The sequence below is a fragment of the Vicugna pacos genome, chromosome 8, assembly GCF_048564905.1.
Source record: "Vicugna pacos chromosome 8, VicPac4, whole genome shotgun sequence".
Lineage (NCBI taxonomy): Eukaryota > Metazoa > Chordata > Mammalia > Artiodactyla > Camelidae > Vicugna > Vicugna pacos.
This window is the reverse complement of record NC_132994.1, coordinates 34,825,167-34,851,860: the sequence shown is the minus strand read 5'-3', so window position 1 is coordinate 34,851,860 and position 26,694 is coordinate 34,825,167. Positions and strand designations below refer to the sequence as shown.

Genomic DNA, 26,694 nt, shown 5'->3' with positions numbered 1-26,694 from the left:
AGTCACACTGTAAGTAAGAAAGACTGAGGTCAGGATCGCTAATTTCTATTCTACTCTTTGTTCTTAAGTATTTTTTTTTATCACTGCTAATGTCTTAAAGCATAACTGGTGGGTTTTTATTGTTGTTTTTTAAATCTCCCACAGAGACAAGGTTGTTTATTCCAAAGCAGTGGTTTAGTTCTAACTTTATTTTTTTAAAGCATCTGGCTGAGAGCCTGTTAGTAGCTGTATGGATCAAGCCCCTTTTTCCCCCTCGCTGAATATCCTGGGCTCAAACTAGCATCATGCAGAGTCAGAGACGTTGCAGGTTAGAGGTCAATTTATCCAACCTTCTGTCCTACTCAGAACTTTGTGAGAAGTTTTGATGCTACAGGCAACTCACTCAGGCCTGATTTTAACCCAGCTCCCCAGTTCCCAGCCCCGGCCGCCCTTAAGCAATCCCTGGGGAACTCAGAAATGCTGGTGCTCAGGTCCAGCCCCTGACCAGTTAGAGTCCTGGGGCGGGTTCAGGTTTGTAGTATTTTATCAGGCTCCCAGGTGGTTCTCACGTGCCCACCCAGCTACCAGGGTTGGGACAGCAGATACTCTCTGGTTTTGCCAAGGAGGCCAGTGGCCTGGCCGGGTGAATGTCCCACAGGGCAGCAGAGAGGGGGTGCTGCCCTCTCTGCTCTCAGCAAAGGGCTTTGCAGGAATCTGGGATGGTGTGATCAGGCTGGTGCCACTGAGTCTTCACAGGCTCCTCCTCCTCCCAGCACTCATTGCTCTTGGATAAATAAAAAATTTTAACACAAAACTATTCTTAATGGCAGCAAACAAATTGCTAAACAGGGTAGGGAGGAAAAGTACCTCTGTGACCTAAATAAACCTAGCTCCCACAGAGGGAGCGCAGCTGACATCATTAGTTGAGATAGAAGGGTTTTTTTGTTTGTTTTGTTTTTGTTTTTGTTTTTGTTTTTGTTTTTTTAAGGTTACAGAGACATGCATTAAAGCAACAGGACAGAGTGGAAATCAAACTACTTAACTGACCATTTTTGGAAAAGAAGTTCTTGAAGGGAGCACTGAAATTGAAGAATAAATGAATAGCAAATCCAGCTAATCTCAAAGATTGAAGCCATTTTCTTTGGTGAAAAGTTTTCCTGAAAGTGAAGGGTGAACTGCTAAATCAGAACCTCCTAGGAGGTGAGAATTTTTCAGTGGCTGGAAGACCAGCCGGAAGAGAACCTGTGTGTCTCAGCCACGACTCGGTGCCCGCCAGCCACACGCACCTGCTGGGGACAGGCGACCTGCAGCCACAGGCACCTGCCCCTCCAGCTGTACTTCTAGAACAACCACTGGCTATGCCCGCATTCTGCACACGTCCCTGGAGCGCCTACTATGTAGCAGGTACGTATGAGGTGCTGAGGGAGATACAGAGAGATGACACTGAGTCCCCCTAACACCAAGTTCCTCAGCTGAGTTTATGATTCCAATACCTGTTCCCTTCAAGACTGAGGAGAATCAAATGAAAGGGGGGTTGAAAATGAGCAGGACCCTGTGGGGCCCTAAAGGGTACAAAAGCCTTTCCATGTCCTCTGTTTCTTGTTTGTAGGAAAAAAGCTTCAGCCTCCTAGACCTTTCCTGAGTTTCAAAGGGCCAATTGGAATAGTTACTAATCAGGGGAGTGAGGGAACCCAGAAATAAAGGAGGAACAGTTAAGAAACAATAGTGCAGCGATTGGGCGGGTCCTGTTCCTCCTCAAGGAAGATACGTAACAATATATCTTTAAGATCTTCTGCAGGAACTAAGGCCCTGACCCAGGTGAAAGATGGTACTCAGGCTGAGCACAAGCACGTGGACCCCAGATTGGAACCAGGAGGCTGACTGAGATTCCGGAACACGACCCTGTTACCTCCCCACCAGCCAATCAGAGGAAGGTCACACCCCGTGCAGCCCTGCCCCCTGAATTTTGCCTGTAAAAACCCTTCCTCGAAAACCATCTGAGAGTTTAGGCTTTTTGGGTATGTGCTGCTCGTTTTCCTTGCTCGGCCCTTGCAGCAAACTTTTCTCTGCTTCAAACTCCGACGTCTCGGTTAGCTTGGCCTCACTGTGCGTCCGGCACACGAACTTGGATTCGAAACAGAAAGGTAAGGAATAATCCCGCGCTCGTGTTCACAGTCTGGTGATCTGTAACATGGACAAGAGGGCACAGGGAAATGCATGGGGTGGGGGTCCTGACTGGGCTCTCAAACACCCTCATCATGTGATCTGAGTCACCCGGTATCTCCAGTCTCAGTTTCCCCATTTGTACTATGAGGGCCAGGGGTGGAGGGGAGACAAGGTGGCAAATTCAGCTTCCCTACACAGTCAACCAGAAAAACAACCACAGTGCCACCACCAGAAAGGCTCCACACTCTGCGGGGGTTCCTGGGAGAGGAGAGGAGGGGACGACCCCCCACACAGTGAGCTCGCCCAGTCCTGCTCCTGATGGCAACGCCAGCTCGGGTAAGGCAGGAATTTGGCCTTAGGTAACTGATTCTCCTCCTCCGGGCAGCCCCGTTCTCAAAGGTGGAATCAAGTCCTATTCCTGGAGGAGAGGACAGTCAGGAAGGTCCTGGGTGGGACATGAAGGTCTTGGGAGGAGAGGCCCTCGATTATTTGGGACTTGAAGTTCATTCTGTAGTCAGTTGTGTGAAACTTTCTTGATTTCTGTGCTTTATGTGACAATACAGACTGAAAAGGGTTCTATTCACCCTGCTTTTACGTCACGGAACCAGCCCTTGGCTCTGCTCACCTGCACGCAGTAAAGCTAATCTACCAACACCGTGCTGTGTTGAAGGAAAGTGCAGCGTTTATTTCAGGGTGTCCAGCAAGGAGCACTCGCTAGTGCTCATAACACCTGAATTCCCCGACGGGTTTTGGGAAGACTTTTTAAAGGCCAGGTGAGGGAGGGGTGTCCCACCACATGTGATCAGCTCATGCACAGTTCTCGGGTCATTGTTGAGGTAACAGGGCGGTGTCACCAGGCTTAACATTATCCTCAGGCTCCAGTAGGTCTGGGGGCTATGTACTCATGGTCATACTGTTATTCAGATACTTCAGAGCAGCTGAAGCAGAGGAGCTGGGGAGGGGTCTGCCCCAGGAAGCTTGCACAGGGTCCTGCTCGGTTACACTTGGACAACCTGAGTTTTCAGACCCCACTTGCATGAGTGGCAGAATTGCACTGCGTATATAGTTCCTGCTCCCACCCAGGAATGTGTCCACTATGGTGTCCAGAGCAAAAGTGATCTAGTGACAAGTCATGGCTCCCAGGAATATCAGCTCTAGGCCACTCTCCACAAGACCCGGCCCCACCTCGTCTCTCCCCCTCTTGACTTTCTCTTCTACCACACCAACCAGCTATGATTTTATACCTTTTATTTCCCCACCCTACCCTTCTGGGAGGTCAGGGGTTGGATCACCCATCCCGGAAATACTTCCCTGGGTCTAGAAAACGTGATGTGCTCAGTAGGGGAAGTTCAGGCCCTCAGGAAAAATGGTCACAGTAATCGTGTGTTACCATCGTATTCCACGTATTTATTTGTTGGTTCACATGCTGCATCATTCATTGAAAAACATTCAGACTCATCATCCTCTCCAGAATGAGGTGCACTTTAATTATAGAAATCAGGGAAAGCAATGACATTTTAACTATCATAGTTTTTTCTAAAGGAGTCTTCCCTCATTTGATCCAATGCTTTAAAACATTTGAAATGTTTTCCCCCAGTGAAGTCAGAGTTGGAAAGTCGTTGCATACAGTTTTGAATGCCCAGAGAGCTGTCTGATGTCAGAATCAAACACCAGCTTTCTGTGTTACCTTCTACTCTGGCTGTTTTGCTTTGTTTTCTCTTGTTAATGGCTACAACTGAATAAAACACTCCCCTCAGCTTTGTCCCAGACAGAACTAGAAAAGCTCACCAAGTTCATCTCGAAACAGATTAGATTCAATTCCTCTGACCAGAGGTAGCCACAAGATAATTTTCAAATAAAAGATTTAGAGAATTAAGCTTGAAGATTATAGGGGAGCAATATTGCCACCCCTAAATGTGTCACTTTGGCACATGGATGACTTTGAGCTGAAAACAATCAAGGTGGAAAAGACTCAGGAAGAACCTTCAACCTTCCTCCTAACTGAGGGTTGTTCCTGGAATAGAGCAGAGGTAGCTGGGAAAAAAAAAATTGGACTAGAAGTGGTGGTGGGACTCTGCAGGGCCCAGAGATCAGACAGAGATCAGACAATGCCTAGAGATCTGGAGTCTCCATCCTGTCCAGACTCAAAGGGAGGGGACACGACCCCACTACGCTTTGGGAAGACTGTCACAATCACGTCATAAGGAGAGCATGTGGTATGGGCGACACTGTTGTGGGGGACATCTTTGGAAACTATAACCTACTACAGCCCCTCTCTCTAGGACCATCCAAAGTCTATTCTTGTTTCTCCACCATTTTTCCGTGTGTGTGTGTGTGTGTGTGTGTGTTGGGACCAGCAAGGGGAGGGGGGATACGAAAAGCGAATCCCTCTTTTTTTTAAATCATCAAACATTTTGGCAATTCCAATAGTCCTCCCCTTTCTTCCCTGTCACTGGCTCACGGAAACCAACAAAGAAATGCTCCTGTCATTTCCTTTGTAACAGCTGTGGCCCCTAAATGGCCTGGCTGTGAGAGGAGAGGGGGAGGAAAGGGGTGAACTGTCAGGGGGAAAGGTTACTCTCCCTAAAGATTCTCCCACCACATGGAAAAATAACACGTATTCACAGACTTGTTGTGAGAGTTAAAGTGAGAACATATGTAAAGCCCTGTCAATCAAACTTGCACTTGAACTTGTCTGCCTGTGTTCTGCAGGGACAACCCTGTGCAAAACAGGGCTCGGCAGCAGAGTTGCTGTCTGTCGCTGGGCAGGGTTGACTTGAGGAGAGTGACTTAAGATAAAGCTGGACTTGATGGTAGAGACACGTAAGTAGTCCTTTAAGAGCATCTGAAGAGGGAAAAGCAATTTCCTAAGGCCCTTTATGGCTCTAAACTGCCTCTCCAGCTCTGAGAGTCCATTCCACTCACTGGCCTCCTGGCACCCCAGAGTCCCTACAACAGCTCCTCACTTCAGATTAGACCTTTCGTGGGAGCGGAGGAGAAGCCTGCTCCAGGGGCATTTGGCCTGGCTTGATGCAGAGTGAGTGGTGCTTTTTTCAGATTCAGTGTCTGGATCCCCAAAGAGTAGAGTCTTCATAGCACTCCAGCCTGTGAGGTCACTGCTAAATGCCACCGCTGAGCACCAGGAGTGTAGGAACATCAGAGCCCCTGCTGGCAAGGAACCGCCTCCCTCCTCAGGTGGCCAACCTGCAGGGAGGCTGCGGTCCCAGGTTGTTTGCACAGGTCTCCCACCTTGAAAGCTTTTGTGGCTAATATGTTGCCTGCAGTGCCACAAACTGTTAATACCTCCTCTGCCCTTTCTTCAGAATGTGGGAGTAAAGTCAAAGTCTCATAGTGAAAACAATTTTTCAAAAAATGTGTAGAGAAATGGCTGAGTCATTTATGGCAAAAGGGAGTGTTTGATTAAACCCTTTCACAGGTGAGCTTTACCCTCTCTGAGTCTGGGTTCAGACTGGACTGTGTGTTATTATCCATGTTGGAAGCGGAAAATGTGACCCCTTTGCTCCTCTGAGGTCAGACTATAAAGCTCTTTTGTGTGGAGTGATCACAGCATTCTTTCTAATACCAAATTGTTTGGTGATATACATGAAGGTGTCAAAAAGCGAGAACAACACAAAACCAGTCAACAATCTTTGCAAGACAAAACTTACCGCAGCATAGCACAGCAATCGTCCTATTCCCCTCACTGCTTTCAGCTCAGCCTGGCTGTTTGAGCGGAGTGGTTGCTGCCCGAGCCACCGCTCAAGTGCTCTGGGGCCAGGTTCTCCTACGGCCCAGTATTTGGGAGTCCTCTCCTTCAGGGGTACTTGACTGAGCTTCACTCCTCACCTCTTACCTGCAGTGATGGTACCTGCTCCCCATCACACTGCCCAACCAGCCAAGCTCCCCTTCAGTCTGAAAACAGCCCTGCTGTACGAAGACTCAGTGAGCATTGAATGAGTTGTACACACTGATTAAAAATTAGTAGCACGTTGGTGAAGGGATTCCTGCACACAGTGGAGAACCAACAGATAATGTGTCCACAGGAAGCCTTGTTTTCAGTCTTGTGTCTACCTACTCAGCAAAGTCCTGCCGGCCTGGGTGCCCATCTTGAGACAGGAGGGAAGGGGGCAGGGTGCAACCACTGAAGGAATGACACAGCAGTTGAGGACAGGACAAACTGGTTAGAACCAAGATGGCAGAAGATTCAACTTCCACTAGACCTTGAGCCCCATGGCACAGCCATAGACAACATGACAGTTCCTAGGCTGAAGTGGGTTAGGGGACCCAATTCTTGAAACTCCACCTCTCCACCAAAATAATTGGAATAATCCTCCTACTCATTGGCATATGAAATTACCAAACCTGTGGAAATTAACAACCCTGCATCTCATGGCTGCTCTCTGTTGCCTTCTGAGATGGCCCACACTCTGTCTATGGAGTGTGTAACTACTTTTACTTTAAACTAAACACCCGTACAACTCTCGGTCTCTCTCCCTCTCACCTTTTGAGATGGCCCGCATTCTGCCCATGGAATGTATTTCTCCTAAGCCTCTCTCCCTTCTGAGTGAGACAGATCTCACTGTCAATGGAATGTGTGTCTCTCTATATAAACTTGCTTTCACTTTCCTATGCCTCACTCTTAAATTCTTTCCTGCCAGAGGCAAGAACCTATTCTCTGGCAGCAGTCTGTGTGCTCTCCCCTGATGCCCCGTACTTACCAAATATCCTTACCATTATGGGTCCAAAGTGCCTTTTTCTTGCCTCTCTTCTCTACAGATGGTCAACTCCTTGAGGAAAGGAGCGATGCTCTGCCTGCCAGTGTATTCTCAGTCTCTAGCAAAGAGCTGAGATGGAGCAGGTGATCGAGTCGAATCTTATTATGGTCCTACTTTGGCATATGGCCTCTTCCTTTTGGGAACTGGCAGACATACTTGGGGAGACCTGGTCCCTAATTCTATAGTCTCTATGCTCCCACCCAGTCTAGTCCATAGCAGATGCACAAAAAAATTTGCTGGATGTGTGCTTAAGCCAAGGAATAAATGAACACCTTCATATTAATTAGGCAGCCATCCTTTCACAGTCTTTGGGGGGTTCAACTGGAGGAGGAGGGCAGGGACCGCTTAAGACAGAAAAAGTGATACGGAAGGCTAGTGGTTGCGTGGTAAGAATGGCAAGGGTCATGGCCAAAAAGAAGCCTTGGCTCAGAAAGCACCTGGGAGTGCTCATCTCTGGAAGTGTCAAGATTAACACTTCACTGCTAAGGCTGAGGAATTACTTAAAGCTCCGGGTTGTCTAATTGGCTCCCTCCCATGTGCTGGGGCCCCCAGCAGACAGGCGTGGGCACCAGGGCTCCCACTCTGCAGAGTTCTTTGTGCTTTTTGCCTACAATCCCCACCCCGAGGCTAGGCAGAATCCCCCATTCTGTGTGGACCCGAAAGAGTGTTGCTCTCTAACCATGGAAGGAAGCCCTTCTGTACAGCCTCCATGGGAAATGCTCGCCCCATTATAGGTTTTGGTGTGCTATTTCGTGAACATAGTTCCCAAATAAAGGAACAGCTGACACTATTGGCCCTGGGAGTTCAATCAGAAAGCTTTCTCCTGTTGAGGAATGCACACTTGTTTTTCAACTATGTAGACACTTTTTAACTTGAAATGGACCTCTGTGCACTGTTACATATAAAGTAACTGCCTTGTAATCAGGTTTTATTAAAAACCCATGGAGGTGACAGGTATTAAATTTGAGAGTCAAAACCAGAGCAATCAAGAGCCCTGATTCCACTCTCTTTGGAGGCCCCAAGGGAGATGGCTCAGAAGGGCCGGCCACCATCTCCCTGCTCCTTCTAGGGCAGAGCCTGGCCTCAAATTGCCTTTCAAGGCCTGCAGCTCAGTGTGCCTCCAGTTCAATCAGATTCCAGTTGCTAAAGATACAACTTTAAAATAACCTAAGGATTTTCACATAGAGGGTTTTTCTGGGCACCAGATGAGCTTGTCTGCAACCTTAACAGAGTGACTTTTTAAAATAAAAATGAACTTGTCTCTTTGAAGTGTTAAATGAAGTATGCCTGGTTTGGCATTTCTGTTCCCCTCACTGGTGTACGTGACTCTCAGCGTCACTTGCCACTGTAAGCATCATGGTCCTGCTGGCCTCCCATTACTCTGCTCCGGGTGGCCCTGCCCTCCCCCAGTAAAGAGAAGCCCTTTCTTCCTTCATATGCACACGCTGTCCCCAGGAGTTGGAATCCTTGTTGGCTGAGCTGAGGTTAGGGCCGCACCCCTTCCAATCACCTCTTCCTCACTTCTCAGCAGTGCAGCCCTTGGTGGAAAGGGCCCAAGGGACAGACTGCATCCTAAAGTCTGGAAAACATTTACCTTTGCGTATCTACATGCTTTCAGTTGACAGAAAATCTCAAGGTCACTTTGCTCTGGATGGCCCATTCCAGCCACCTGAGCATCACTACTTTCTGAATTCTGGAAGGTGCTGCCTGTCTGGCCAGAGAAGCAGCCTCTGCTGGGCTTCACAGTGCTGTGAAAGAGGATGGGGACACTGCTGCCCCACTGGCATCATGAGACCAGAAACAGTCCTCAGGCTTCAGACCTTCAGCATTTGCATTCAGTCCTAGGTTATGAGACCCCCCAAGGGAAACTCCCTACTCCTTGGCTTCACAACACAATTAGCCCATCACTGTGGCAGCTTCCAGGGACACGTGTGTAACCCAGATACAATGTGGCCACTTCTGGGACCAGTCTCAGTATAATGTCACATTAAAAAAACAATATGCTAGATATATTTATGTAAAATACATTTATGTAAAAAAAATACACACTCATACTTAAAATCCAGTCGAATCCCTCCTGAAGCCCAGCTCTTGACCATGCTTTTATACTTTCCTCTCACGCTCAATCTCATGCTCCCTTCTCTCTCCACTCCCTCCCCTAGTGTAGGCTTCTCTACCATCATGCTCCCATGTCTGCACACCCACCAGGCCTCACTGCTCACACACACCCGGCCCCCAACATGTGATCTTCCCCACCATGTGATGTCTTTCCCTGATGCTTTTTCTAGGAAGAATTTGCCACTTTGGAATTACAATGAATAAAAAGCTCCATTTTGCTCCATGCTGATGGGTAAGGCCGCCCAATCATGTCCTGCCTACAGAGGCAGGTTGCCCTCTCTTCCAGGGCAGGCTGCCCTCTGAGCTCATGACATTTCCCCCAAATACCAGTCTTAGCAGCCATGTAGCCTTCTTTTAGCAAATATTTTATAGTCCAGAAAGGATCTTGGGCCTCTTGCATGGTTGACAGGACCATTCTAGACCCTGCTTTTCTTGGATGCGTATCCCAGGAGTAGGGTACATTGCTTCATGGGCACTGCCAATTAGCAGAAGTCTAGTGACACCCCAGGACCACGTGTCTAAGGCAGGATCCCTCCTCTCTGAAAACTGCCTCTCAGCCACCTTGCTTGTTAACAATGTGGTCAGAACCTTTTTTGAGATCAGTAGCTCTCCTTGGCCTCTCACCACCTCCCACTGTGCTGCTTCTAGTCTTTTACTCCAAACCAGAGCAGGACTAGGTGCTGAGACAGAGAGGATTGACTAATCTTTGCAGATGTCTCAAACGTCTGGCAACTTTTCCCCAGTTGAGGAATCTCAAATGAGTTTTTAGTAGGAATACTAGCATTAAAAAAAAGGGGGGGGGGGCTCGCTATGGGCCAGGCAGTCTTCTAAACTCTACATAAAATGCCTCATGTAATCCTATGGTAATCTAAATGAGGTTCTAAAAGTCACATCCTACCTCTTTAATAGGAACAGAAAATGAGGCTCACAGAGGTTGAACATTGTTCAAAGTCCCTTTTTGCTAAATGCTAGACCAGGGACTTGAACCAAGATTCTCTGATTCTAAATCTTGTAACTTAGACTCTATGCTATACTGTCTCAGCTGGAGGTGACCATGTCTCTTGAGAGTCTCAGCAACCTAATAGCTGAGCCTGGACCAACAATACAATACCCTAGAATTAGAGCACACCAGCACTGCTACCACCCCGCGCTTAGGTAGAATTGTTTACGGCTTTCTTCGCGGCTCAGCCAAACGGTAGGTCCTGTGGGCAGGGGTGTTCTTAGGTCGTATTCACTGTTGTAGTCCCTGCAGCAGCACGGTCATGGAGACTTAATAAATAGTGCAGAACTCTGTCTACTGGTGACTGGTAGCCAGGGAGGGACAGCATTCAGATCTACCTTCAAGAAAGAACATTGCCATTCAGTTGTGAGGAGAGCGGCAGGCTGACACCCAGCTGCAGCTGCCCGCGCCGCGGAGGGGCTGACGCCACGCCCCTGGCGGACAGCCCCAGGCCAATGGCTGGGCATAGTGAGGGTGCCAAGGGCTAATCGTTTCTGCTCAGTGAGGGGCTCCTCTGATGGGCAGGCTTTCTCTGGAGCTCCCCATCAGGCTGGACAGAACTTTGTCGTACCTGCATCACAGTCTGAGTCTCTCTCAGCCAAATCTGGCTTCCTTCCTCCTCTCTTTTTACAGGGGTCGTATCAGCATCAGCATTGCAATCTGAAGACTTTTACTGCACAGTCTTGCCTTCTCTCTCTCTTTCTCTCTCTCTCTCTCTTTTAAATTATTTTTTGGGGGTAGGGAGGTAATTAGGTTTGCTTATTTATTTATTCTAATGGAGGTACTGGGGATTGAACCCAGGACCTTATGCATGCTCTGCCACTGGGCTATACCTTCCCCTGTTTGCCTTGTCTCTTCTTTATCTTTCACAGACTTGGCCTCTGATACCTCGAACCTTTCACATTCCTAACTCAACATCTGCTTCCTAAAGGACCTGAATTAACAGAGTGACCCATCTGGTGCTGTGATCACTGAGAAAATGCGATATTCAGCTCTCTTGCTATGGGGAACATAAGTGATTGACAGCTTCAGCTGCTGCCCCTCTGGGTCCACCCCCTGCATTTGTGCTGAGGCCACATTCCTGAAAGCTGCTCCTAGACAATACTGAGCAAGGCTGGAGAATGAGGCAGGACCCCTCTAAAGGGTAACTTTGGCTTGAGGACTCCCCAGTAGACTGGCCAAAATTTCCTTGAACTGTGTGGGAGTCTGAGACTCTTCCTACCCAATCCTCCTCCCATGTCCCCTCTTCTCTACAGGTGCCAGAGACTTCTCTGGGCTCCTCTTCTTTATCTTTTACAGACATGTCCCCAGTACATGTCTTCTGCTTCTTGGAGAAACTGAACCAACACAAGTGGTACCAAGGAGCAGAGTTGCCATATTTAGCAAATAAAAATACAAGATATCTAGTTATATTTGAATTTTAGGTTAATTTTTTAACACAAGTATATCTCCAATATTGCAGGGAACACATGTTTAAAAAACAAACCTCATTGTTAATCTGAAATTCAAATTTAACTGGGTATTCTGCATTTTATCCAGCAACCCAAGAAAATAGTCATCCAGACATATTCATGCATTTCATGGCAGGCCAAGAGGACACTGTGCCCCATACACCTGAGCAGTACACAATTGCTAAAGATCTCATTGATGGGGACATGGGAAAGGTCCTGGTAGAGGCAAGTGCCCTTGCAGATGTGATGACGGAGGCATTTGAAAGACATGGTTGGAACAGTGCAAGGACAGGGAGGCTGGTGGGGCTAGTTGGTTACTGCTAAGTTGTACTGATGCTTCGTAGAGGGATAATGAGAAACTGAAGGCCATTAACAAGAAGTTAAAAGCTAAATGTGAGCACCAGAGGTCCCCTTGGGCAGCTAGCAAGAGGACTTTCTCTTCTGCTATGAAGAGTAGACACAGCTGAGCAGCCTCTGAGGACTGGAGAGTTGAGTCACAGAGATCCAGAAATGCTTACATGCTCAGCCAAGGCATGTCTGGTGTACTAAGGTTGGAACCCCCACTGAGAAAATCTAGGGCCCTGGACTGTAGGTTAGGGACGCCTGGGCAGACGCCTCTGCAGATGTCAGCTCTGCAGACTCCCTGAACTCACAGGGCTTGCAGTACTTACTCTCCCTAGTGAGAGCTGGCACTTCCCCACGCTCCAGGTGCTGCAGAGGCTTCTCTCCAACGAGACAACAAGTAACCCCTCATGGGCTGCCCCTACAGTTTCTGGCCTGGTCACCAGGCCTACAACTAGGGTTTAATTCCAGCATAATCTGGCTGGGGATGTGCCCGGCAGGTAAGGGACGTGAAGGGACTGTACACCAAAGGAGCTGTGATAAGTAGTGTGCATGTGTGGCAGGAGCCAGGAGAGTGCCCTGTGGTTGGATTTTGATGCCTAAATCATCACATTTGCAAGGGCTTTTGCCTCTGTTGAGAAGCTTGATCAAGAGGCTGGAATGTAAGACTAGGGAAACAAGCATACATTGACTTGGGGATACTGCTGAGGTACGGGATTTAATACCCTGGCAATACCCTATAGGATGAGACTGTTACTGGTAGGGTGGCTCCTAGAAGCCCAGGGAAAGTGATGGTCCATGTTGAGCACAGTGGAAATGCTTGAACTGTCCTGGAGTTGTTAGAGGAAGCAATGAAGAGGCTGAGGGAAGTGGGAATGCTGGTGTGGATTTATCATGTGAGACCAGAAGACATATCCTTCAGCAAGGCCATCAGGAATGCACTGGTGAGAGGGACACTGGCAACATTAGGAAGTTCTGTGTTGATGCCTCCTCTGCCTGCCAGGACTCAGTGTGGACAGAAAGATGGCTACAGAGCTGAGCCTGTTGATAACCACAGGGGTAGACCTAAAGCTGTAGAGGTCAGGTGGCAGCACTTGCCTGTCAGAGCCAGGAGGCTACAAGTGCTGTGATGAGCAGAAATCGGGACAAGCAGCCAAGGAGCTCAGCCTACCCGGTGAAGACGATTTGTAGAGCATCATGTCCCTGGGGGAAAATGGGCTACCACCAAGAGTGCTGCTTAATAACTGGCGAAAGAAGGAAGGAGCAGGACGCTGAGGACACCCCAATAGAACGCCACAATCCCTTGTTCAGTTCCCAGATATACGTGGCAGTTGGAGTAACCTACACATTAGACCCTTGGACTGTGAGTTAAGAGTTCTCAGAGTTGGGATGGCCAAGTGGAAGCCCTTCCCCAAGGGCCACAATGGGCCGCACAAAAAAAATCACACCCTATGGCATAAGGTAGAGATTTGTGCCACTGTTAAAGAATAATTCCATACAGCCCTGAGTTGCTCCTGGCCCCGAGAGTGCATTAAGTCCCCAGGGTAAGTGTGGGTGTGGGACATTTCCACTTGCAGCCAGTTCTGACCCAGATCCAGAGGTCTCCCTTCACAGTGTCTGCCAATCCCTTGCAAGTTGACTTTGTTTAAAAAAAAAAACTTATTCATCCTAGAAAGTATGTAAAATAAGGGTCCTTAATGTTGGTAGTACATTTGAGTTTCCTAAAGAGACTTTTTTTTTTTAATGTGGAAGACACTCAGAAGGTTTATACAGACATATTACCCCAGATTTAAATCTTTGTCCCAAAAATTTCATGAGGAAAGATAAAATAGATTTTTTACACAAGTTTAATTGACCTGAAATGATTAGAAAGGTCATATACTTCCATTTACTAAATGTTTTCTGTGAACAAGCTGACCTGTGAATTTCTGCCTCTGAAGATACAGACAAAATTAAATGTTTTATTGAACTGAATGAAAGATGACTTCATAATCAGAGAAGAGAGATTCATAAAGATTTTATCACATGATTTGCCAAAATGTGGTATCTTTTCTCAGACTGATTTTTCAGAGCCTTTAGATTTTATTGAGTCAAAACTGAACTTAACAAAATTGTCAGCCATATCTTGGAAAAAAACAGATCCCCACAGCTAGTTTATCTGGAAACGGAAAGTTACACCATGTTTCTCCACAGTTAAGTGAATAGTTAAAAAAAAAAGAAAAGCACATTATTATAACCATGTGTCTACCTTGCCCTGCTAAATAGCTACCAAAAGTCAATAAAGAGAGATGAAAAAATACATAGTAAAGAATTTTTAACATTGTCAGTACAATTTTATTATGTTACAATAACCAAGTCCAATAAAACTAAGGTTCTACACTAGCTAATTCTTTTGGATGTGATATTAAAAGCAAATTTTATATTCACATAAATCTCTTCTCCAGAAAAACAAGGCATATAGTCTGTACTTAGTACACTGCTGGCTGGTAGCAGATGGTCATGAAACAGGTTGGAAAGTGAGGGGTTAAAAGAAGGTACAGTCAAATCTTCCTTGGATATCTTTTAAGAGGAGTGGGCTCCCATTTTTCTAAATGGGCCAAACACCTATAGGCAAGAGGATGACTCAAGCCACCTGCTGGTCCTGAGCCTCCCTAGTGTCACCATGCTGTCAGAGTCACCCTCATGGTATTCATTCAGCAGTGGTTGCTGAGTTCCAGCGAGGGGGCTCTGGGCTTGGAGGCACAGGCCAGTGTGATGTGACTCATCCTGGGGAGACAGACACCTAACACTCCACAGAACAGTGCAGTAAGTGCAGTAAGAAGCCCAGATGCTCTGAGCGTCCAGAAGAGAGCGTGTCCAGCCAAAGATCCTCAGCGGGTCCCAACTGTCCACTGCTTACCACCGGAAGCCTGTAATCCCTCAGCATAGTGGTTCTCAAAGTGCAGCTCGTGGGTCCGTGGGAGTTTCTGGGATCGGTTCAAGGAGTCGGCCAAGTCAAACTCTTCTCTTAATGATACTGAGATATTACTGCCTTTCTCACTGTGTTGACGTTGACATTGATGGTGCAAAAGTCATAGGCGTAAAACTGTTGGAGACTTAGCACCCATCAAGGCAGGGACACTGTAACAGTAGGTTAGCCTACTTCATCACTGCACATGCTCAATAAGCCACCAGCTTCACTTAAGAATGTCCCTGATAAAACAGCAAAAATGATTAATTTTATTAAATCTCCACCCTTGAATACAGTCTTTTGAAATAGTCTGTGATGATATGGGAAGTGTATCTGAAGTACAATGGTTACCTTGAGGAATGTTGTAATTGTTTGAGTTGTAGGCTGAACTAGCCATTCTTTTCATGGAAGACCATTTTTTCTTGAAACAAGGACTGTCAGACAAACTACAATTATGAAGCTTGGGTATTCAACAGCCCCCCCCTTTTTTTTTTGAAAATGAACAAAGTGAACCTGCCTGTCATTACTTGAAAAACTGGTGGTATTTGTTGCCAATTATAAAACTTGAGCTTTCAAGCAAACATTAGAATTTTGGAAAACTAGTATCTACACTGTGAGCTTGGCGATTTCCCAATGCTTAAAAGCTTTTCTAGCAGATTGGTTGGCTAGAAACAAACATGCCAATATCTGGAAGATGTGCCTGCCTCAGTGAGCCAGTACTTCCCAGCTGACCATTGTGTGGTGTTACAAAATCAAGCATTCTAAGTGTAAGACATAAGACAGGCCAACGGATTTTTACTTCACAGGCTGAAAAGTTCATTGATATGGTTTCAGATTCCACAATGCAACTAATCCTTTAAGAAACTACCACTTACTGAGGTTTGGTGTAGTGAGAAACAATAGCACAGTTATGTAAAAAGTCTCCTCCTTCTTCCAACTTCGTATCTGTATGAGGATCGATTTTCTTCATAAGCTTTAACCAAAACAGGATATCAAAACAGATTGAATTCAGAAGAAAACGGGAATCCAGCTGTCTTCCATTAGGTAGACGTTAAAAAGATTTGGAAATGTAAAAAAATACCAGTCTTTTTTAGGCATTTATTTTGTTTTGGGAAAGCTACTATTCATAAACAGTGCTATTTTTACTAACATGCGCTGGTTTTATTATAGCTGGGTTTTGTTTCAGAAAAGTTATTGTTTCATGAAAGTGTGCTGTTTATGTTAACATGGAGTGGATTTTTTTAACAAATTCATACATATTTAGAAGTTATCGGTTTCAATTTTCTAAATGTCATAAATATTGATAGATTTGACTCGTACAAAAGCTCTTGGGGTCTTCAATAACTTGGAAGATTGTAATGAGGTTCTGAGAGAAAAAGTTTGAGAATCACTGCGCTAGGCTGTCAGGCCCTTCAGATCTCACCTGATCTCTTTCCATCTTCATTTCCCGCTTTCTCCCTTGCATCTCCTCCCCCTCCTCCCACCACCATCCCCACATCCAGCAATGCCTAATGACATGCCAGCCCCTCAAATAGGCTGTACTCCTTATTTCCATCCTTCTCTTGAGTGCTGTCTCTGCGACCCTGATGTGTCAAGTTCCTACTCATTCTCTTAAAACCAAGTTCAGGAAAAATGTCCTCATTACCCTAGAAGTTACTTACACCCTCCTTGGGGCTCCAACAGCTTGATGCTGAGCTGTGATCTTGAGAAATCCTGTTGTATGAGGTTGTTTACACATCTGTCTTTCCCTTTAGGCTTCAGTCTCCTCAGGGCAAGAAACAGTCTTCCTCTCCCTTAACTCATTAAACTCCACAAGCTAGAGAGGCTCCAAACACACTAAATGATGCTCAATGAATTCAAGTAAAGGAAGAAAGGAGGAGTGGGATTTCCTCTTTCTCTCCTGCCCTGACCTAATGACTCCGGGGCAAGAGGAGGGATGGTGGTGGGTGGGGTGGAGGGCGGGCACTCCTCTGAAGAAGAGACATGCTGGACAAAACAGTAGGCACACACTAGCTGCCCAGCACACACACACATCTCCTTCCTCCATTCATTCCAGAAACATCTTCTAATGTAAGCCAGAGGACTCACAAATTTAAGCATGCACTCCCTCCCCACAGGAAATCACCCAGAGCTTTATCCAGCCACTGTGGCCAGAGGTGATGTCACGACATCCGTCCTTGTTCCCTGAGTGCGAGACCTTTGGGGATGTGCTCATCGTAGATATTCTGCCACCCCAGGGCCAGATGGTCAATTTCATCATCAGCTCAACCACTTCTAAAGTACAGTGATTGGGGGATGGGGAGAAGGACAAGGAAGAGAAGAAACTCAGTTTTCAAATTATATATATAATTCCTATTTTAAAAGAAAAGAATGCTTGTATTAGGGGAGTGCCAGAAAGACTTGCTTTTTAGCAGCAAAGAAAATGCAGATTGAGGCACTTGCTTTGTTTCTGCAACTAACCTTGAGGCAAGAGTATCTTTGATCCTCTCCCCATTAGCCATGCCATGTTTCTTCTGCATTTGACCAGCATCTTGGCTGCTGCCTAGTTTAGCAGATCCTATTTTCCAGACCTTTTCTTTATAAACTAATGCAAGTTGTTTCATTTTGAAATTTTCTTTTTGATACAAGTCTTCTTCAACTACAGAGGATCAATTCAGACTACACTTTAATTTACCAATTGGATGGCAGCTACCTGGGAGTCCACTCAGATGAATGTACCAAAGAAATGAACCCATAAAAACATTTTGGGTGTGGGTAGCAAGAGTTAAACAATAGCTTACTGCTCTTTATTAGTTAATGGCCCTCCAGCTCCTGAAAATGACAAGGGGACTCAAGAGTCTATTGAAGAAGGCTGCTCATGTGCGGACAGAGACACCTGACCTACCTAGGTGCACATCACAATACGTGCAGCTTCCAAAATAATCCATTACCTCTTCCAAAGGGAGGGAATTCAGTCTCAGTAAGGAAGTAAAACAGATCATGCTTCTTTCAATGAAGGCTTTATTTAACCGTAACAATCATCAGTTAGCTTAATTGTTTGTCAGGGAGCAGAGATTCTGACAAGCGTACTTATCTCAGTATAACAAAAAATGCTATGGGGGCCAACCAGTAAAAGGGAATGTAGCTTTAAACTGATTTGAAAAGAGCAAAACGTGATTTCAAAACGTGTTTGGGTCGTGAAGCCAGCTGCGCCTTCTCTGCCCACTCTAGCAATTTCATTCTGAGCAGCCAACCCCAAAGGCACATGTGAGGACAACTGGGAGGCACGTTGTTTCCCAAGGGGAGAAAACACTTCTGACTCGGCCTCTGGTAAATTCTAGGGAGGAGAAAACTCACTGACTTGGGGGAAAAGGCTTTACTGTGAAACATAAGAAGACACAGGGTGATTTTCAGACTCCCCACTGTAGAGCTAAAGTTGGAATCTCATTTTCAAGTGGCAACTAATTTATTTGCATACAAGTGAAGAACAAAGTCCATTTGAATTCTGAGAGGAGTCATTTTTCTATGGAGAAAAGGATTTCATGTAAAATAATTTCAGTTTGGACCCACAAAGTCTAAGCTCAAACTCTGTGACTAGGGCATGCTGGGTGGGTACATGGCCTTGGTTTGGGATGACGCTCAGGCATCAGGTTAGCAAGTGGTGCTGATTACACGTTACCAGGGATCTTTTTAAGCCGACATTTAGCACATATTTACTACGTGATAGATGCCATGCCCAGTGCTTTGTAGGTATTACTTCTTTCAACAACTCTCTAGATCAGATGAGAAAATTGAGGCTTAGAGACACTGAGTGATTGTTCAGAGCCCCCATAGCGACTTGAAAGTGATGGGGGTTGCAGCTCATGCTCTTAACCACTTCATATTTCTTCCCTTTGGGCCTGAAAATTAGAGCAGCCCCTATACTTTCTATCACGTGTTAGCTTTTTAGCGCTTTCATGTACACATTCACTTCATCTACATGCTCCTTGGGCTTTCTAGAGGTTAAATGTTACATCTGCTTTGCTAAGGTTTTCCTTGTACGCCTAAAGTTGAAAAAACCTGAACTAATCATAAAATTAATAGTTCCAGTACCATCTTGTTATGTCAAAATTCTGTCATCTCTGAGGACACAAGCAGCTGTCTTAAATCGAGAACACCAGGGTGTTCATAGAAAACTACCATCTCTGCTGCCACCACCAGCCATCCACTACTGCTGTGTCAGCAGCAACTGTCCATTCCCTGAGCACCGCGGACGTGCCAGGAACCACGGCTGCCTGTTTTACACACATTATCTCTAAACTTCACAGCACACCAACAAAGCAGGGATGTTATCCTTACTTTACAGCTGGAAAAGGTTATGAAAGAAGACCTGGGTTCCAGATCTTCGCAGACTCCATTGTTATCATAAGGAGATGGACCCCCAAGAAGCCATGTTAAACATAAATTTAAAAAAAAATCCATGTTTGATCTATCACCTGACCTCTCCCCAGCAACTTGGGAGTACTGTTGGATTTGGGAAGACTGAGGTGAGCTCTCACAGCATAGCAGCAAGCTATTGTGGTAGACAGCTGTGTGATCAGGCCAAGCTGGCTGTTCTCTTGCTCTCTATGCATCCCCTCCTCAACCAGCTCCTGCTTCACCTACACCTGTTCGCAGGACTGACCTTCCTACACACTTGTCCCCACCCCAGCTAGTGATTATTCTAACATCTCCACCTGATAGCTTATCAAAGAGGCGGTGAGGGGCATTCCCCTCTGCTAGTTTCCCTGGTAACTAATGAGCCAACCTGAAGTCAATTCTCCCATAACCACTAACCCCACCCCCCCTCCCGGAGTGAAGACTGCCGGGGCCCTGCTCCCTGCCCTCAGTCCTCTTCACACCGTGGGAAGCCACTCCGGAACCCTGCTTCAGACGTGTAAGTTCCCCCTTTCTCTTAAACCATTGATGTCTCTGTCACTGACTCGGCTCTTTCTGTGGTCTTGGAGCTGGGCGGGTACAGGCCTGGCGGGCCTGCGGGGTGCAGCCCAACTGTTGGCGGAGCAGCCAGGAGACGGAGACTCCCTTGAACTCAGGTCGGGAAATAAGGACGGAGAATGGAAAGTTGCTGGGCCGTCCACTAGTATGCGGGCCCTGTGGTGACTGCCCTTGATGAGTGGGGGCCGCCAAGACGGTGCGGAGAACTCATGGGCACCCCGAAGGCCGTTGCGGAGCTACCGGCCAACATTATGTTACTGAATTAAGAACTGGGGACCCTGCTCCAGCCCTAGCCCAGCCGAGGCTCTCTGCCTTAGCAGGGGAGGGTTCTTTTTCCCTTCGGTTTCAGTAGGCAAATAACAAAATCGAAGCCAAGATCCACACAGCATAAGCTACATTTAGTGGCCAGAGAATGGAGATGCAGGAACTAAGTTCACAAATCCACTTCTCGCCCACCTGGTGAGAGTGATTTAATTTAAAGAGTAAAGACAAAGGAGGAGTGAGGCTGATGATGGGGCGGCATATGCATTCATCTACTGGGGAGGGGGCAGGGCTTTTTTAAGGCAGTGAGTCCTTAATGTCTGGTTGTGGCTCCTAGTAGGTGTGTCATTTAATATGCCAATGTGGTAAAATCATGTATAATGAGATTCAGGGTCTGTTGGAGGTTAGATTCTTGGCATCTTGGTCCCAGCTGGTTCAATCTGGTTTTTCGTTTGTTCGTAGCTTCCTTATCTCTGGACCCTTTAACTTAAAGATTTATGTTAACACCAGCTAAAAATATGGGTGGGGGTGTTAGCAGGTGTCAAGGGAGGACGTTCGTGCTAAATGTCGGGGTTAGATAGTTGTGAGCAAGGACATTCCCGCTTAAAAGCTGGGGGTTGCTGGGTTTTAAGCAAAGACCTGGAGCAGCTTAGTCAACAATTACAGTGGGAATAAAGTTAGACAATAAGGTGGTGGCCACAGCTGTGGGCTTGTTACTGAAAAATTTGCCTATGCTCCCTGAAAAGTGAATTTAAACTCAGAGGCAAAGTTTGGGAGCAAAGAAAAGAGCAGCTTTATTGCTTTGCTGGGCAAAGGGGAGCCACAGCAGTCTAATGCCTTAGAGACTGTGAATCCATCTTGGGGTTGGGGCTTGGTGATTATATAGGTAAACAGGACGGAGCGCAGCAGTGATAGCAACATTGCTCTTTTTACAAGAGTTCGTTAGGCGTCACGAGAACTTCAGGTGGTCCACCAGAGGGTCATCTGCCCACAACCTCTCCTATCTTGATCTAATCCATTCGGCATCCTGGGGGGCTTCTGGAAGATCTGATCATTTTCCTAAGGTTATCATTCTGTGACCCTCTTCCTGGAACATAGCTTATGGTTTTAGGTGCAGATTATTTAGGGTGAGGCATAAATCACAGGGTTGGGGTTGCTAACCATGTAATCAATGAGGCAAATCAAACGATAGTAGAAGAAGGGAAGACAGGTTAGTCAGCTAGAAAGAATTTGAAGAAAACAAGCTAATCAATCATAGTATATGCTTTAAGCTGCCTTAGCATCAGGGAAGCCGTTTTGACTCCATCAGGCTGGTGGTTGATTTTTATAATAAGATCACAGAGGCTGAGCTAACAGCCAAGGCAAAGGTTAACCTGAATGCTGATTCGTGTTCCTCTGAAAGTGAGGCATGTGCATGTGACTAAATGATACATATTATTGTCTATTGTCTATTACTGTTATTTGTTTAAACTGAATTGGCTATTTAGAAACAAAAAAATCCCTGAAAAATGTCCAAGATCGGACTCTTGACGTTCTAAAACTGTTTTTTGCATATGCCGTTAGAAGAAGTCAGTTTTCTAGAAGGAACTGGTAATTCTTGTCTCATGCCTTTGAGATGTAAATGACTTACCTGGGCTCTCTGGAACTTTAAACATCTGACCCTTGAGATGAAACGGGGAAGAAAAGGAGTTTTTAAACTCAAGCAGGAAAACTGAGATTTCTCTCTCTATATATGTGTATGTCTCTGTGTACCTTTATAAATATGATGTGTCTCTGCTTCCAAATGGCATTGCCAAGTTTGGTTTGTGGATGAGTTCTGTTTAATTGGCTTAAAAAAATTAAGCGCTTATATAAATTCTCAGAAATATAAAAGAAACTAGCCAGAGTGAATTTCAGGTTCACTGGATCTGAGAAATATTCAGCACTGAATCAATAATCTGGTATTGAAGCTAGCTTAAGCTTGTTGCTTTCATTAATGTAGATATGTCTTTAGAGTCATTAATCTTAAGTATAATATTGCTTTTGTACCTAGGTTTACTAGAGGACAAATAAGACCTTGTTATACCTTTTGCAAATTTATCAGCAAGGAAAATAACTTGATATGATGAAACTTTTAATGTAAATGAGATGAGAGTTTTTAGGTAAACTCTGTAGGAATAATTATGTTTTGGGAATATCTATCTAAAATAATCTCTCTAGATTTTGGTAACTTTAAACTAAACTAAGTAAATGAAGAGAATTCATTAACTATCTAGGTCATTTCAAATAAGATAAAATATTGGCACATTAATTGCTGGGTGGGTCTAAGTTTACCTACCTTTGCCTTCTTAGGAGAGGGAGACTAAAGCGTAAGTTTTCCAATCAGGACATGCTGGTATGATGAACGGTTCACAATTGCTTGCTTCTTAGTTTTTGCCAGAGATTAAGGTTTTTAAGGGTTAAGATTATAATCAGTCATAATTCCAATTAAATCAGGTTGAACTGTGCCTTTAAGTCTTCTGTCATTTATAGACAGTTACTGTTGCACTCTGATGCTTTTGTAAAAAGTGCCTCCTCTTCAAGAAGATTCATAGGAGGGACTTTTTGACAAGTACAAAAGGTCTCTGATTAATTTCAGATCATATTGCTAAACTGAGTAAGAAATTAAAGAATCCTAGTGGAAAACCTGATGGCTTCATAAAAAGTTAACAAAGGATTGGTTACTGAGTGAACTGGTGAATATGGTTATAATTTTTACGGCTTTTGTCTGGAATATTGATGGTTTTGATCTGTGTTTGCTAGATATAGGGAAACCCTTCCCCTCAATTTAGTTATGACTTATAGCAATTTGATAAGCTACACCTGTGGGTAGAATTGAACCACTTCTTTTCTCTCTGCCTGATCCCTCCAGAAATTGGAGACTCTTGGGTTCTGAGCAGCCTTATCAGGTGAATGGGAAAGACTGTCTCCTGGCATGTGCAGGAATCCTGATATTTTGGGGACCTCTAGAAGAGAGAATTCACTGAGGTGGAGCATGATGGTAGGCCTTTGGCATGGTTTTCCTGGCTTTGAGAGACCTTTTAGGAATTCAGTCTGAGATTCCTTCTGAGGAGTTCCACCACAGCCAGTTTGGAGGAGCCTTGCACTCAACTGACCAGACTTATTTTGCAAACAGATTAGTATTGATTGGGTTGTGTTTGGTGGAGATGAGGGTAATTTTGGAAAGAAAAATGTTTCAGTGGATATTAAATTCTAGGTCTGCCAACTGAGGTCTGTATTTAAGAGTTACTGTGTTACCGAGACTTTTGCCCTGATGTTCCGGATGGAAGGAGAGTTCTCTAGTGAAGTTGTCACAGAGCATAACTACTCATGATATGTAACATTGCTTTAAGTCTGCTGCTAAAAGCACAAATACAATGCTTGTGTAACAATTAGGTGTACTTGATAAAAGGTATATCCTCTAAAATGTTTTCCCATCAACATACTTCTGAGCTTGGTCACAATATTGGATCAGTTTTCCTCCAATGTGGATAACTAGGCAAATATAAAGGAGGCCTAGCACCGAGGGACATGATCTGGACCCAGGGCAGGCAGGTGGCATTCATCTGTCTCCAGAGGACATATACTTTGGTCTAGCAAAAGATTTGCAATTAAAAGGGGAAATGATGGAAAAGTCTTCACATGTTGAGTTATGGGGAAGTTATTCTGGCTTATACATGGTTTAACTTAAGCTTTACTGAATGGAGTGGCATGTTTTGTGGCCTGTGGAACAAACATCGTGCATCTGCTTTGGCCATTGTGGAGGGGAATGCATTTGAAAATCAAAATGGAGTAGCTGTGGTTCAGACAGCTAAGGTAAAACTAGGAGGCCATTGTGGGCCTGATTTTGGACGTGTTCCTATTTTACTGAAAACTTGAGTTTTCTGAACTGTATTGTAGACCAGGACAAAACCCACAGGCGGGTGTGGTGTTACCTCAGAATGCAGTGACTGCTTGTATTTTGCTTAATTGTCATGATCTCTCGTGTTGTCCCTGTTATAGATGTCTTACATTTTGTCCCTAGCCTGAGGGAAATCTCTGTACTGAGCAGCAACAGTGGCCTCACTGTGAAATGAGTCTAATTGCTGGGGTTACAGTGAAATGCTGCTATCTCCTTCCTCTGGACTTCCATGAAAAATTGACCCAGCTGATGCAACCACGTGGGGATGACTGACAATGGTGGGGGAAAGACTGACCATCTTCCTGTCCCTCATGCCAATATGGCCTGTTAATAAATGTCACTGTATCACATGTCGTACCCTTTGCCATGACAACTGCCCATGAGCCCCTGGGCTTGCTGTGTGGAGTGGAATAGGCTGGCTTCTGGACACAGGGGTCCAACTAGTGGGATTAACTGATTTGTGTTTGGAAAGACCTACTGGGTCCACCCCTAATGTCACTCAGCATAACATGGGGTGGCAGGCCTGGACTGACTGCTGACTCCTGGCTAGGCCATCGGAATCTTTTAGAGCCAGCCCTTCCCCTTCCCATGGGGGTGGCTCTGGGCTTGTGAAAACCAGTGGTGAGGTGGCCTTACCTTCCTTACAACTGGACATGGCTTTGCCACCATAGACTCCCCCTTCCATTGACCTGGTAAGCACTTGGCTCCAAATTTTGCCCACATCCTGGTGAATGACTGTTCTTAACATACTAGGTATCTTACGCTTGATACTCTTTGGCTGCTGGTGTCTACTGAATTTGTGGTGTCTGGTTGCAGTGTCCCCCTACATACCCAACCCCAGGGATATCACAGAAGAGGGGTGGACCAGGACTGTGACGGTCGTGCAGGGTTTGTAGGGGAGGAGTGTGTGGTCAGGCCACACAGGTTGGCTGTTCTCTTGCTCTCTCTGCATCCCCTGCCCGACCAGCGCCTGCATCACATACATCTACTCACATGACTCACCTTCCTACATGGTTGTTCCTACCCCAGCCTTTAGATTAGAACATCTCCACCTGACAGCTTATCAAAGAGGCCATGAAGGGCATGCCCCTCCGCTAGTTTCCCTGGTAACTGATGATTCAACCTGACCTCAATTTTCCCTGTAATTGGTAACCTCCTCCTCAGGAGGCAAAGACCTCCGCCTTGTCCTGCATGCTGTCTGCTGTACAGGGTGGGGAGTCGCTCCAGGACCTTGTCTCAGACTTGTAAGCTCCCATTTCCATTAAACCACTGATGTCTCTGTAGCTGAGTCCAGGCTCTTTCTTTGACCTTGAAGCTGAGTGAGTACCGGCTTGGCAGGCCTTCAGGGTGCAGCCCCACAACATCCAAACAGCGTCACCCAGAATTCCTCTTGCCTGTTATTTCATTATTCTTTAATTCTGATTTTATGATGGCATCAATCAAAACTGTCTGTGAATTAGGGGCTAAAACTTTTATCTGCAGTATAGAACCTTTCACAGATTCCCAGAATCTCGGGGTTGGCGACACCTTAAAGTTCACTTAGGTTGATCAGTTTTCCTCCTCCCACTAGACAGCTTGGTTTTCTTCTCCATTTTATTATGAGGAGGGAGAGTTGAGACAATTTGTCAGAAAAAACATAGTAAGATCAAATCATTTGCATAAAATTGTCAGAAAATGCAGAAAGTTATCCACATCATATTTGACCATATGGAGAACAAACCATACGTGCCGTGCGCCAACCCTGACTGGACACCAAATAGCAAATCATGTAATGCAACTGCTCAGCACAAAAGCTACGCAGAGTAGCACATTTTAACATTTTGATGTAATTTCATATTTACAGAAAAACTGTAAAAGTAGTTCAAAGAACTTGTTTATTCTTCTCCAGATTCACCAACTATTAATATTTTGATGCATTTGCTATATCATTTGTTCTTTTTACCTGAAACACCAGAGAGCATTTTGTTGACATCTTGTCTCTTTATCTATAAATATTTCAGGATTTACTTCCTAAGAACGAGGGCTTTCAAGATAATAAATTTTTAATAAAAACATAAAGTTTAACATAAAAACCATCAGAATAAATTTTTTTAAATGTGAACTACAAAGAAAAATACTCTGCCTCCATTTCACACAAGGGGACATTTTTGGCCTGTTGTGGTTACTGTGTGGTTCTTGGACTCCACCACAGTGCCTGGCACACAGCAGGTCCTCTGATACCTGTCAGCATCTTAATGTGATGGTGTGATACTATTTTGACTGCATTTCTAAACAAAGTATTTCTGAAATAAAGCAAACGCAATGACAGCAGAATATTCAGTCATTTTTTTTAATGCCAGTGATTTGTAATTCACCAGTTACACAAAGAGGGAAAACCTGATGTAAAGGACTGATGGGAAATCACCTTTTTAAGATGAGACAAACAGGTCAGAACATCTGTAAATGGTGCTCTGTTGGTCCCTCTCTGGGCCACCACGGGGACCTGCTCTTGTCACAGGTAGCGGTTTCTGATGTATTCTCGGTACATGGAGGTGTCTTCTTTCCCCAGGGGCTGCATGATACCTTGACTGGCCTGGATGTGGGCCTGGAAGATCTCTGTAGATCTTCTGTCCACTCTTGGAGGCTGAACTTCATAGATGTTGTCTAGTGAGAAAGCTGAGATGGGTGTTCTGTAAAAGAGAAGACAGAGCTCCATTAAAGAAAGTGGAGGACCACAGGGACTGGTGATCTCAAAAGCACTGGAGTCACTGACCTTGAATGAGTCGACTCAGTAGTAACAG

At 45.4% G+C, this 26,694-nt stretch overlaps 1 protein-coding gene and 1 long non-coding RNA gene across 3 annotated transcripts in view; one reads left to right on the top strand and one right to left on the bottom strand.

Annotated features, from left to right (window-relative positions):
* The window catches only part of LOC140697692 (uncharacterized), a 157,234-nt gene that overhangs the window by 126,946 nt on the left and 3,594 nt on the right, over nt 1-26,694 (top strand). Inside the window, exons 2-4 of one of the 2 annotated variants that reach the window (XR_012074918.1) lie at nt 968-1,383; nt 1,767-2,123; nt 2,344-2,606. This is a non-coding gene — a long non-coding RNA (uncharacterized lncRNA). Of the gene's footprint in view, nt 1-967; nt 1,384-1,766; nt 2,124-2,343; nt 2,607-26,694 lie in introns of those variants that run through there. The other variant, XR_012074919.1, reaches the window with a different exon arrangement.
* Nucleotides 26,230-26,694, bottom strand: part of FIG4 (FIG4 phosphoinositide 5-phosphatase) — a 124,818-nt gene continuing 124,353 nt past the window's right edge. Inside the window, exon 23 of the mRNA XM_006205650.4 lies at nt 26,230-26,583. Within this exon, the coding sequence (XP_006205712.1) occupies nt 26,406-26,583 (178 nt within the window). The 3' untranslated portion in view covers nt 26,230-26,405. The remainder of the gene's footprint in view (nt 26,584-26,694) is intronic.